General features: G+C 41.3%; 1 protein-coding gene across 16 annotated transcripts in view; it reads right to left on the reverse strand.

Annotated features, from left to right (window-relative positions):
* The window catches only part of POL{LAMBDA} (DNA polymerase lambda (POLL)), a 74355-nt gene that overhangs the window by 27397 nt on the left and 32431 nt on the right, over positions 1-14527 (reverse strand). For 13 of the 16 annotated variants that reach the window (XR_016042950.1, XR_016042952.1, XR_016042951.1 and 10 more), the window contains 3 exons: positions 7553-7615; positions 364-543; positions 190-243 (listed from right to left, as the gene is read on the reverse strand). Coding sequence is in view for 5 of the 16 variants with exons in the window: in XM_006836657.4 (XP_006836720.1) it covers positions 190-243; positions 364-543; positions 7553-7615 (297 nt within the window). In the remaining 11 variants the exon portion in view is untranslated. The remainder of the gene's footprint in view (positions 1-189; positions 244-363; positions 544-7552; positions 7616-14527) is intronic. The other 3 variants (XR_002279875.2, XM_088849906.1, XM_088849907.1) reach the window with 1 other exon arrangement.

The raw sequence follows: 14527 nt of genomic DNA on the forward strand, positions 1-14527 counted from the left end.
GCATGTACTGAACATATGAGTCCAAGAAATTGCATGTAATAAAGAAAATTAATAAATTTAGTGGACTTTTTTGGAAGCATTTCTTTTACAAGAGTATTTTGCATATGCAAAATAAAGGATCAAAATCATCAAACAAGGATGCAGGAACCATTGCCACTATGTATTTTAAGATACATCTAAGATACTTACACCAGGTAGAACATCTTCTCCAGCCCTTTGCAGAAGAATCTCCATATCTCTAACCTAAATAATTATGGAGCAGTGATTAAATCAAATTGGAAAGGAATCGACATCACCAATTAAAAATAAGTATAGGGTATTCTCTAACTTAGAGCAATAGTTCATTGGACAGCCATTACCTACCATCTGTCGAGGAATTCTCTTCTTGATGTCATCGAAGTATTTCAACCCTATTCTCTGTGCGCTAGTCAAAGAATCATCACCTCTAAGGTCTTCTAAAGTACGGTGTCCTTTCTCATACAGTTTTAGTGCAGTTGCAGGACCAATGCCCCAAACTTCACCAAGCAGAGTGATTGTTCGAACCTTCACAGTTTTTTACATAATTAAAACAACAGTAAGACAACCTAAAGATTTAGTAATGTACCTATGCTATGTAATGTCTTGTTAGAGAAAGTATATGTAAGGCATCGACAATTTTCTTATTTCAAACAAAGTTGCTCTCACAACTCATCAAAAACATAAGTCATCATTCGCCAAAACAATATAAACAAAAAGTCTCTACACTAAAGTTTTATTTAGACAAGTTTTACAACTTCCCTCTCTTGAATATTGAGTTCTAAAGTTCTTGTATGGCCTTAATCCTGAAAATCAATCCGTTTGTGGACAGATCTTAGCTAGTAATGAACTTCCCTATCTTAATAATGTGTAATTTCACCTTCAGGATTGTCATATCTACACTTCCATCTCCATCTAAAGTTAGTGATGGGTTTTTCTTAACCACATCAGTGGGTGGCCATGATGGAGGTAGAGGTTGTGGTAGACATGATGGTGATTCATGGGGAGGTCATAGTAAAGGCCGTGGAAACAAGAAATGCCCACACTGTGGACGTACTAGTCACAAGGCTGAAAAGAAGTGCTGGAATAAGTTTGGCAACCCTGCATGGGCTAGTCAGGTAGCTTATATATCTTGGTATCATGATATCGATCTAGTTGGCTCCCATAATCATCACCATGTTCTCAATTCTACTGGTGATTCTATTTTGCTCTAATGCGAAGAATACAATGAACTTGTGAAGCATAACCCGCATCCTACCACGTATCCCTTTGCAGTCCTAGAATATGGCAGTAAAATATAGAGGCTCTGAAACCAACGAAAGAAGCTGCTATGTGGAACTCAAGGTGGTAAATAGAATTTTTTTTTTTTCTTTAATTCAGTACCGGAATTCCTCTTACATGGGCCACCCGTATGCTGCTGTAAATCAAAATAAATACCTTACATACAACCTAGGATCTTTACGTTTACTGCCAAAGTAAATAACAATCATCCAAGAGCAATAAAGAATCGTCCATTATAGTTTTGAGTACAATATATGTTCTTGGAAATTAACATAAAAATTATGAAATATGACTGAAAGAAAATTAAACAGCTTACGAAATCTAGGGGGTGAGAGAGAACTAATCTGAGTCATCCATCACACAAATTAGCCATCATAATTTTAGGAAGATTATTAGGAACCTTATCCCCTTTTAATTTGACCCAATTCCAACTTCTATTCAGATTAGAATTATAACCAATCCAAAACCTCCTAATATCTTTCCAAAATCTATAGGAAGTCAAAACAATTAGAGTTTTGGTCAAGCCAAACTTCTAACTAAAACAATCGTTTATATTAAAAACTTCCACTTGAATAGGGAACAAATCTATTTTAATCTCTTTATTAAATATTCCCTATCTAACCAAACTTTAACTAAAAGTGGTACAAACTAAATAAGAGAGGTGAGTCACCCTTAAGAGCAAGTCTAGTACTTGTCACCAGTGAAAAAAGGGCTCTCTCTAGGTACACATGTACACGGGTCTCTCTATAGGGTTGCTTTCCAGTAATGTGGCTTTTATGTGTACATGTTGTACAAAAGATTGTTGAAGCTTTGACCCTTGCTGTCACAAGCCTACAACCGCACACAGGAGACCACACAGTTCTCCTAGCTTGCAAATATCATCCATGGGCATCTTTCTGACCTCATCAAGGGATGACCCATAGTAAACCCATCTCGGTAGTGCCACATGTCCAGGGGCAAGGGTTTTGTACAAAACCGGGGCCATAAACCACCCAACCTATGGTCAGTCAACACACACTCCCATTGTAAGTGCATATTCCACTATAAATTATCATATTTGCAAGCTCTCTAGGCCTTTAGAGGCCATAAAATCCAACATAAGCAAACTATTAGTATCGAATAATCTGAGAAGTGGACCTGTTGCTAAACTTAATTATGTTTGAGTACTAATATCTGCAGCGGCCATTGCGGCAACTTGATGTTAAAAAACATCCTTTCATGATGATTTACAAAAAGAGGTATATATTGAGTAACCACCAGGGTTTGTTGCGCAACAAGAGTTAAACAAGGCATGCAAGTTAGAAAAAGGTCATCTATGGCCTAAATCAATCCCCAGGTTTCAATGAATTCGTGTGGATCATCATCATCATCATCGAAGCCTTATTCCAACTATGTGGGGTTGGCTACAAGAATCTTGTTCCACCATTCCGCTCTATCAAAGCCCACACCCTCTGTCAGACCATAAGTCATCATACCTCTTTTCACTATTTTTATCCATGTCCTTTTGGGCCTTCCCATTGCCATTTTAGAACTTTCCACTTAAACCAAATCACGCACTGAATATTGTCAACCCACCTAATTTTTTTTTGCCTCATCTTATCACCTATTATAAACACCCCTAAGTTCCCTTGGATTTATTGATTCTGAATCTACCTTTTCTTGTCTTACCACTTATCCTTCTCAATCTCCTCAAGTCAGATACACTAATTTTATGGATATGTTCTTTCTTGACCACCCAACACTTCGTCCCATAAAGCACAGCTGGTCTAACAATCATCATGTGGATCATTTATCATTTACTTGGGGACAATCCGCAGTTATAATTGTCTTGATGGTTAATGTTGATGATATCGTCACTATTAGGAGTGATTAGGAAGAAATTAATTGATTGAAGTAGTATCCGCAACAATATGTTCAGATAAAGGATTTGGGATAGCTACTGTATTTTCTTGAAATTGAAGTAGCCCAATCTAAGCATGGCATTAGTCCATCTCAAAGGAAGTATGTAACAGGCTTGTTGCCAGAAACTTGGATGTTGGGTGCTAAGCTAGTTGATATGCCTAATGGTCCGAGCACTAAATTATAAAGGGATCATCATCATCATCTTGGTCTTATCCAAATTATTTGAGTCGGCTCTAGAAATCCTATTCCGCCATTCTGCTCTATCAAGGGCCATTTCGCTCTATCAAGGGCCATTCCCTTGGTCAAACCATATGTCACCATATCTCTTCTTACTATTTTGATCCACGTCCTTTTCGGTCTTCCCCTTGCCCTTTTAGAGCCTTCCACTTAAACCAAATCCCTCCTAACTAGTGTTGTTCTAGGTCAACGTTGTAAATGGCTAGACCACCTAAGTCTACTTTCTCGCATCTTATTACCTATTGGAACTACCCCTATGTTCCCTTCGATATATTCATTCCAAATTATGTCCATTCCTGACTTACCACTCGTCCATCTCAACATCATCTCATTCAACTACACTCGTCCATCCCATAAAGCCTGGATGGTCTTATAGCCGTCCTATATAATTTTGCCTTCAGTTTCATTGGTACGCAATAATCACACTAGACTCCAAAAGTACATCTTCCCTTCACCCACCTAGCTCTAATTCTAAGTGGAGCATCTTCCATAATCTTTCCATTCTTATGAATGATCAACCCAAGATATCGAAAATAATCTCTTATAAGTACTACTTGGCCATCAATCTCAACTTCATCATTTCTACTCTTGTAATTAGTAAATTTGCATTCCATATATTGTCTTAGTCCGACTAATTTTAAAACCTTTTGATTTGAGAGCAACCCTTCAAAGTTCTTTGTGTTGACATCATCTCTAGTCTCATCAATCAAAGTTATATCAGCAACAAAAAACATACAACATGGCATGTAGATGCCTGGTTAACTTGTCCATTACCAAAATAAAGGGGTATGCGCTCAACGCTAACCATTGATGTAGTCCAACTGTCACTGAAAACTCACTTGTCTCTCCACTAGTTATCCTCACACTAGTTAGTGCTCCCTTGTACATATCTCTCACCATATCAATATATCCTCTATGAACCCCTTCTCTAACACCCAGCAAATTAACTATTTAGGTATTATATCATATGCTTTCTCTAAATTATTGAAGGATCAAGGAGAGTTATTTGAAGACTCACGCAAATAAAAAAGACTAGTATGTAGACTTATCTATTTGACTGTTATTCGACCAGACATAGCCTTTGCAGTGAGTGTAGTGAGTTATGCATTCTCCAAAAACACCATACCGGGACATTTTGCAGCGAATATTGATATATCTTAAGGGGGTTCCAGGTCAAGGACTTACCTATATAGGCAGAATGGCCATTCCAGCATTGAGAACTATTATGATGCCGATTGGGGCGGAATCTCCATCAGGATATAGAGAAGTAACTTGCACTACATGTGACTTAATGTGGTTGAAGACCTTGACATAGAAGATGGGATTTATAGCTACTAAGGCGATGAATATGTTTTGTGATAATCAAGCATCTATCTATATGGCTAGCAATCCAGTATTCCATGAGAGAACAAAGCATATGTGGATTGTGACTTTATTCAAGAAAAGCTACAGAGTAAGCAGATAGCTACTTCGATAAAATTCAACGGTAAGTTAGGGCTATGTGTGAGTAATAAACTTGCACGAGGGTCACACTGTTCTCTCTCTCTCTCGTGCACCTCTCTTTCATTCTTCTCTTTTTATTCCTCTCTTTCATTTGTCCTCTTTATTTTACTCCTCTTCCTCCAAATACTTGTTGATTAAGGTACATGTAGATTAGATTTTTCAACTTGGTATCAAAGCAAGATCCAAATTCAAATAAGTAAGAGTCAAATGGTGAAACACTGGCCATGTAATATGGGTTCAGCAGTACCGCCAAACAATGGAAGAATATTCAGCAAGAAGAAACCCTAACATAGCTATTTTTCAAAAATCATAGCAAGCCTCTTTTTTTTAAGTGTTAATTTTCAAGGTTTGTTCTCTAATTTAGTTTTCCTTGCAAATGGCGTCAAATATTTTAGGGTTTGTCCCTAAAACTTAGGGGTTTTTCATGATCCATACCGAATCCACCAGGTTGAAGAATTTGTTACTCCTTATGATAAATCCGAAATATATTTATCAAGTTTTATTTTCCGGGGACTGATAATAGCTGTTTGATGTTGTATCGAATAGCCTTACAACCATTCTACATCTGAAATTTACAGCTACGATTTTACAATCAACTAGCCGAGCAATGTGTGGTGCTTTGGGTACTACCAAGAGAGTTTAGAGAGAAATTAGAGGACGTATCCAGATATTAGCAACACTATGATATGTTTTTTACCTGAAAAAAGGAACAATGTTCCAACAAACATCAAGTATGAAGTAATCTCAATTATTTGGGGTCAGCTACATGAATCTTGTCCCGTCATTCTTCTATGTCAAGGGTCACAGCTTCAGTAAGACCAAAAGTCACGATATCTTTTGTCACTACTTCCACCTATGTCCTTTTGGGCCTTCCCCTTGCCCTTGACGCAAGTATGGAGTAATCCAGACTTCAAATCACTATAGTTAAACTTGATGGTACAAACTATCTGGAATACACCATTTCTATTAGATTATTTCTTGGAGGTAAAAAAAAGTTAGGCCATAATATATCGATCGTGAAACCAGCTATAAAGAGCCTTCTAATGCTGATTGGGAAGCTGATGAATACTATGAACTGAATTTTAAGCTCTAAGCAACCAAACTTGAGCCACACATTAAGGAATTGTAACACTGCAAAGGAATGATGGGATGTAGTAGCAAAAGCGTACACAAAAGAATATAGCAAAAATCTAAGAGTTGGAACAACAAATCAGCAATTTCAAATAAAAAGATTTATCAGCTGGTGACTATTTTGCTGCTATACTTTGGGATGAGTTGAATTGCTACCAAACCCATAAATTGCTCCCATTATTCAAAGAACACAGATAAAGGGTGGAATGAAAGAAGATATTTGATCTTTTAAGGGACTTTAACCCGTATATCAAAATATCAGATCTAATATTTTAGATGGTGAAACTTTACCATCACTTGGAACAACTTTTCCCTCCTCCGACGTGAAAAAGCTTGCAGGAAAATTATGGTTGTGTCCATAGGTGAAATCGAAAGACTATCCTAATTTCCAGTTCTTTTAATAATCATGGTAGTGGTAGTGGTGGTCGTTCAGGTGGAGGCCGTAGTTGGCCACTGAAGCTTCATAACTGATGGAAAAAAAAAGTTAAAATGTACCCAATGTGGAGTTGAAGACATGTTTGACGAAAGAAGCTAAGCTAAGCATCATTGATATCTATGCTCCAACTTGAGGGGGTATGTTGAAAATACAACAGTAAGCAAAGGACATAAATAGAACAATTGATTCTATAGGGTTCTGTGTGACTTATAAACTTACACGAGGGTAATTTCTGTAATTTTTCATATGAAAAATAATATAAACATATGACTGATCCCAAAAAGGGGTTCTCGTCATTTCCTCTCTGTCTTTGTCTCTCTCATATTGTTATTGTGTACCACTTCCTCCATCAAATACTTGCTGATTACTGTAGACCTAGATTATATCTTTCAACTTACTCCATATGTGAAGTCGAAGGATGAGTTGACTATTATATTCACAAAAGCTCTTAGTTCTAATCAGATTCACATGATTTATTCTAAGCTGGACATAAGTGCTCCAGCTTGAGAGGAAGTATTACCAATATATTACAAATTAGTTCCTATGGCTATGTATCTTGTTGTGAGCCAATAGGGCACAATTTGTACATAAGTTATTACTAAAGATAACATAAGCAGGGGCATGGAGACCATCTGGCCCTAATGCCACTGCCTCCGGTCTCCACTCTTCACTTTTTCACTCTCTCTTGCTAACATTTTTTCTCTCTTCTGCCTCTTATCTCTCTTCTTTCTCTTTGATATTATACTATCGACAAAGAGCATATAATCTTTTACTTCCTGCTGGACACATACGTGGACACGAACTACTATTGACTATTTCAAAGTCCCTCATGGCAGTGCAAATAGATAGAAAATTCTTTAAAATGGAAGAACAGAAACTCCTATTTCATGCAGGTAGTGAAGTTTTACAAGGCATTCAAGAAACAGCTAGTATGGATCAGAATATGCAACATCTACTTTATTATGGATGCGAAGAAACCACATAACAAGAGAAACATTTTTTTTCAAATGTTCCAAAAGAAAAAGAATTTGATGGAAATTACAACACCTTTTCGTCTGTCTCAAAGTGCTCCAGTTTTGACAGCTTCCCAGTGATTACTATCTCATGAATCTGTAGAAAAAAATTCCTAGAGCGAATTACTAAAACAATGAGTGTAATTTTCAAGCGGAAGATAAATTGTTTCTACTTATTAGGAAATTTCAGATGAATACATTGCTAACAACATTCCCCTCAATAAATGCAAAATTAACTATAACATACCGTTTAAAGTCAATGATGATATTGCTAATGTGGTATACAATCATTCAAAGTATTGTTGGTAGTGTGATTCTAGGGCATAGTTTGCCTTATTTAATATTATGTTTATTATTTTTGGGGGCTTTTCTGCAGTGGTGTTAAGTACGATTTGTGGAATTGGGTAGAGGATGATTGGCACATGTTTAATGGAATTAGCCTCAAAGAAGCTATTTAGCCATACTGATGTGTCCACCCCACTCCTGAAACCCTCAATTTGTAAACTAAGCCATTTTTTACTAAGTATTTCAGAACGCACAATCATCTTTGATACATTTGAACTCCCTACGTTCTGCATATTAATATTTTGCCATTTGCTAAATGAGAAAAACTCTCATGACCAGTGTTTGCTTGAGTTATTCAAAGGAGCATTGTACTTTATTTTAGAGATAAATTGTTAGATTTGAACTACATTACATCAAGCCACTAGAAATATCAGGCTTGATTTCAATCTTGATTTCCCATTCTTACAATAGGGTGTTTAATATGTTGTGATTCCCTCAAGGTTCGTTTTACCATGATGCCCAATTTCCTTATCTCCCTAATAGATGGTATCGTATGCTGAAGCTTACACATTTCTTTGCAATTCAACTACATGCCAGACCTACAGATCTTGAGAGGCAGATGGGCTCATTTTGAGCAGATATAAGCAAATTTAGGTTGTACCATTTGAAAGCAACGGCTATGTGGAATTTAAGACTATAAAATCAAAAACTTTCTTCTTTTTGTTATTATTGAATCTGAACTCCACTTACAAGTGCCACAATACACTGTTGTAAAAGAAAATTAAAACCTTAAATACAACTTAGGACCTTCCTTTACTGCCAAAATAAAGAAATACAATCCAAGAATTAAAACCAAGCCTCTAAAATCAATCTGAGTACAAACAATGTTCCTAAAAAGTGACAATAAATATAGAAATATGATGAAAAACAAAAACAAACAATTGGGAAGACTTACTCGATTATGCCTAGGGTCACCCCCATAGGACTTACTACAACCCCACCGATTTCCTGACTGATCGTGCACTTCAGTCCTGCTGGTCTTGCTGAATTTTTAAAGCCGAGAAGCTTCTTTAAGCAATACCTCTTAAACTAGGGTTTTAACGAGAATAGAAACAAAATTAGACAATGACTCAAAAAAGACACCTCCCTTTTTCTAGGGTTAGACTAGTCCTCTCTCAACAGAACCCTAATAAGGGTTCGGCATGCCACCCTCTTTAATTTATCTATGGGTGGCGTGCACTAATGGTGAGAAAAAGGAGAGATATGGGCACAATAGATACGAGAGAAAGAAAAGTGAATTAAGTGTGGAAAGAGAATTAGGAGAGAGAGAGAAGCTCCAAATAAATTATGTGTAATGAGAGGGGGTACACCTCTTTATCTAGGCCCCAAGACTCCCTGTGTATGCATGTCCCATGATTCACCCTAACCAATAGGAAATTAAAAAATCTGTGAGGTGAGAGAGAATAAATCAAAGTCATCCATCCCCCAAATCATCCCCTTCAGAGCAACTCAAGTAAATCTCATTACAGTGCAAGGGGAACTCTCTCTATGTATATGTACATGTATCCCACTTCAAGGTTGCTTCCGGTAACGAGGTTGTCATATGTACATGTCGTGCGAAAGTTTGTTCAAAATTTTGCCCTCGTCTCACAGACCTATATTCGCACACAGGGGACCACACAGTACTCCTAGCCTACAAACTATCTAAGGGCATCTCTCCAACCTCAACAAGGGCTTTTTGTTAGCACCACATACCTAAGGGTAAGGATTTTGGACATGACCAGGGCCATAAACAGCCTAACCCTTGGTTAGTCAAACAATACAAACTCTCATTGAAGTGTATAATCCATTATAAATGTCTTTTACACCCTATCACGGCTTTTAAAGGCCACAAACCCCAAAACTATTCAACTCGGCTAATTATACATATGTATCAACCTATCTCAATCAATCACACATTTACCTCAACTAAATTCAATACAAGGGGAGAAACCAATCTAATCAATAATGCAATGGAGGGAGTTCCCTAACAGACATAGTTTATATGGGTATCATTCCATAATAATTATGTGCAGACATGAATGTACATAATAGATGTATATCAAAAAAAAAAATACCCTTGTAAAAATATGCTTCATTCCATTTAACTGAACAACCATTAACGACCAACATGCCACAATCTCCCCCCCTCCCCCGCCCCCACCACCACCCCGACCCCTGCACCAAAAGAGGAAAACAAATCCACATATAGAAGAGACAAGTAGCACTCGCTGAGCGAACAGACCTATATCTAGCAATATTGGTAGTCTCATTTCTATTCATTGGAAGTCCATTGAAACCCTCCCGCTTGGTCCATTCGTCTTCTTTTGGAGGTCTTAGACACTAAGCTCATCCCACCCTGGGTGTGGATTGAAGCTGAAAACCTCTTCTATCCTATCTCGCTCTCTTGGTCGAAGGCTTCCCCTCCCTCGACTTTCAGACTCCTCTTTCAGCCAAGGGACTCACCTCCTCTTCCTAGATCACCGTCTCGCGGAAACACGGCCACCACGAGCGGTGTTTCAGCTCGAGGAGGCGACCGTCCCAGCGCTCCTGCACGCCCTAAACCTTCCACGTGGATACCACGTGGCATGTCTCCGACCCCTTCTGAACAAGGCGATGTCAATTCACCGGCGCTACAGTCTGCTCTGAAGCCCAGACTCACAGGCTCTAGCCGCGATGGTGGTAGGGTAGTTGAACCCTATTGGTCTTCCTTGGGCCTTTCGATCCCTTCAACCCACCGACTCGATAAGGAGGTAATAGTGGTCGTTGACCATCGGTTTCCCCCTGGGCCGTCAGGCTGTGTTAGTGGCTTGCTTTCATTGGCTGGGTTGTTGAGCACGATCCCTGGGGACCCGACCCACATCCCGAGAACTACAGTAGAGGCTTCGAAAGCTGTCCATGCAGTCGCTGCTCCCCCGTGGCCCTCGGCTCGTCCATTTGACACGCGGCCTTTGGGCTTGCCCTCTCCCTCTCTCCTTGAGCCTTCGCCTGCTCCTTCGTTTGATTTAGCATTTATTGGCTCGCCACTTAGCTATCTTCAGCTGCCTACCCCTCCCTTTTCACCTGTCGCTATCCCTTCGCCTGTCCCTCCTTCCTCTCCCCTAGGCATTTCTTCCCTCCCTGTTTCGCCACTTGAACCTTCTCGGCCGCCATACACTCCCTCTTCACCTACTGCTATCCCTTCGATTCCCACCGTTCCGCCACCCATCCCCCCTCCCTCTTCCCCTGGTGTTTCTTTCCTCCCCCCTGGTGAACCCAACCCTCCTTTGCTCTCTTTTCCCTCTCCTGGCTCCTTGGAGGCTTCTTCATCCTCCTCCCCCCTCTTGGCTCCTCCACCCTCCCCCTCTGGCACCTTCCCCCTGCTGCCCCTATCCCCAGTCTAACCTTTATGCTTTCTCCCCTCACCCTGCTAGTCGAGAAATTGTGCATGTTGTCCCTTCTCTCCCCCTCAAGCCTTGGCCTCTTTCATTACTCTCTCTTTCATTCCTGCCTCTCGACCTTCTCTCAGAGGGAGGCCCTTCCCTGTCTTCTACCGTGCGGAAACCCCTTTCAGCTCAGTTGTCTATGGAACTGGACGGCTCCCTTCTCCCCTTTGGCATCTTAACAGTGCACTCCCTTGACCCCTCTCCCCAGACCCGGCCTACCGTTCCCCGCTTCTCACCCCCCTCTTTCCCCATTCCTCTCACCTGGTCCTTATCAGCAAGGTTACAACAGTTCACTTCCCTTACCCAACCTTTTCTCCCTAATCGTACGACTCTGTCCCTCACCCCTATCCCCACGACCCAAAAAATCTCCTTCATTCTTCTAGCTTCACTGTTGTCCCCATCCTCGTTGACCTCTCGGCTTCGGCATCAGCCAAGGGGGGAGAGATGGGTGCAGGAGAGGAGGGAGCGAAAAAAGTCCCCAGCGCACCGTTTCATGCTTGCAGACACCCAGAGCCGCCTCAAGGTGAGCACCAAAGGACATAGAGAGCTGTTTAATCTTTTTTCCTCGATCAATTATTACAAACATGAAGGAGGTGGCTCCTCTCCTTCCACCACCCCGCTCCTTTCCTCTCTGAGGCGGTCAACCAGAATCGCCTCTTTCTCTGTCCCCCCCTTAACCGATGCAGATTCTCTCTTGGAACATTAGAGAGTTGGGACAAAAGTCCAAAAAGGACTCTGTTAGAAACTTTTCTGTCAAATTTACCCCTTCAATATTAGCCCTAACTGAGACCAAACAGCCGAAGCCTACCCTCCAGATTATCCGTAGTGTGTGGGGTAGAAGGCCATGTCAATGGGCAACCCTACCGGCGAATGGGGCTTCTGACGGTATTTGGGTGATCTGGAAACCTACCGAGCACCATCTCCAGTCGTCCCACATAAGAGAATTCTCGGTCACTCTCGGGTTTCTGATGGTTTTCCTCTCAAATTCTCAGCCATTTACGAACCCAACTCAGCTTCTCTCCGTCCCCTGCCTCTGGTCTGAATTAGACTTTGTAGCTTCTTTACCCCACTCTGCATGGTGTTTAGGCGGTGACTTCAATATCACCAAATGGTCTTATGAGAGGAACCTTAACCCCAACATCTCCCAGGGCATGTTGGACCTTTCTGACTTCATTTCTCGTCAAGAACTCCTAGACATTCCCCTCCAAGGGAGTGGCTTTACTTGGTCCAACTACTCTACTCAACCCTCCCTAGCAAAGCTGGATCGTTTCCTCTTCTCCTGGACAGGGATGCTTCTTTCCTTGGTTCTCATGCGTGCTCTTTGCCTAAACCCACCTCAGATCACTATCCTATTCTTCTCAATACCCAGGCGATAACAAGGGGGCCCAAACCTTTTCGCTTCAAACTGGCCTGCTTAGAAGAGCATTCCCTCCTTAGCCTTATCCCTAGTTGGTGGACTTCCTTCTTATCCCAGGTATCGGGTAGAGCTGGCTTTAAGTTACAAACCAAACTCCAACTCCTCAAAAAGTCTCTCATTACTTGGAGTAAATCCCTACCAGGAAACATTTCTCAAACAAAATACTCTTTGCTCAAATCCATCCAAGATATCGATGGTGTAGAAGAGTCTAGACCCCTTATAGATACAGAAGCTAACCTTATAACCCAAACTAAGCTGGACTACCTTTCTAGCCTCAAGAAAGAAGAACTTTTTGGTACCAGTGATCCAGAGTTAAATGGTTAAAAACATGGGACCAGAACACCACCTTCTTTCACCGTATGGCGAACTGCCGAAGAAGAGAACTCGATTTCCACTATCAAGATGGATAATCGCTATTTGGTCTAGCCTGATGAAATCGAATCCGCCATCCTTGGTTACTTCAACTCTCTCGACACAGCCCCTTTGGGCCACGACCAAGGATGACCACCCTGGACTTCTTAACCCTTCCTAATCATTGGTCATGTTGGCTGGAATGACCTTTCTCTGAAGAGGAAATCTCTTGCGCCATCAACCAACTAGCCAAAGACAAAGCTCCGAGACCGGATGGTTTCCCCTTGGCCCCTTTTAAATCCTTTCAAGAAACTTTCTACCTAATCTCGTTAGCTTCAAAGAATTCTACCATAGGGGGATCTTAAACAAGGCCATCAACGCCACCTTTATCGCTCTTGTTCCCAAGAAAGAAGGGGGAGAGGAGCTAAAGGACTTTCGTCCTATCAGCTTGCTCAACTCTTCATACAAGATTCTGGCCAAGGCTCTGGCTTCAAGACTCGAGCGTCCTCCCACTAACCATCTCTCCATCCCAATCTGCCTTCATCAAAGATAGGCAGATCTTGGATGGGGAGGTGGTAGCACATGAGTGCCTCCACTCCAGGCACTTATCCAAGAAGCCAGGCTTAATTTTCAAAATCGATTGGGAAAAGGCTGATGACCATGTTGACTGGGCATTACTGGATGAGACAATGGCTTGAATGGACTTTGGAAACCTTTGGAGAAAATGGATGAAAGGCTGTATTTCCCACCATCATTTTTCGATACTTATAAACGGGAGCCCTAAAGGGCTTTTCCCTTCTTCGAGGGGGCTTCCCCAAGGGGACCCTCTGTCCCTCTTCCTCTTTTCAATTGTTGCAGAGGTTTTCAACAGGTCCATCTCTCGTCTTTACCAGGAAGGCCTTCTTTCAGCTTTCCAATGCAGCCGACAAGGTCCTTCAGTGTCACACTTGCAGTATGCAAACGACACCTTAGTCTTCCTTGACGTTTCTCCACAAGAAGTCGAGAACTTTAAGCTCTTCCTCAAATGCTTCGAGACTGCCACTGGCTTCAAAGTTAACATAGATAAATAAAAAATGATGGGGTTGGGTCTGACTACTCAAGAGATCATGGCCCTTATTCCTTCTTGGGATTGTAAAGTAGAAGACTTCCCCACCACTTACTTGGGCATACCTTTGGGCTTGGGAAAGCCGAAAAAGAGACAATGGGCTCAAGTCATCGACAGAGTGGCCAGGCGTCTAGCTGGCTGAAAAGGGAGATATCTCTCCCTGGCCGGCCGCTCAACGCTAGTCAAAGACACTGGCCCATGCCCCGGTCTAGTTAACGTCCATCTTCCACGTGTCGGCATCGGTGGCTAACAGGCTGGACCAGCTCATGAGAAACTTTCTTTGTTTTGGTCAGGCGGATAACACCATACATCACCTTATCTCATGGGATACTATCCGACTACCCAAATCCCAAGGTGGTCTAGGAATCAGAGACCTCAGAAAACACA

Source organism: Amborella trichopoda, chromosome 10 (genome assembly GCF_054954075.1).
Source record: "Amborella trichopoda isolate Santa Cruz 75 chromosome 10, AtrichopodaSantaCruz75HAP2 v2.0, whole genome shotgun sequence".
Lineage (NCBI taxonomy): Eukaryota > Viridiplantae > Streptophyta > Magnoliopsida > Amborellales > Amborellaceae > Amborella > Amborella trichopoda.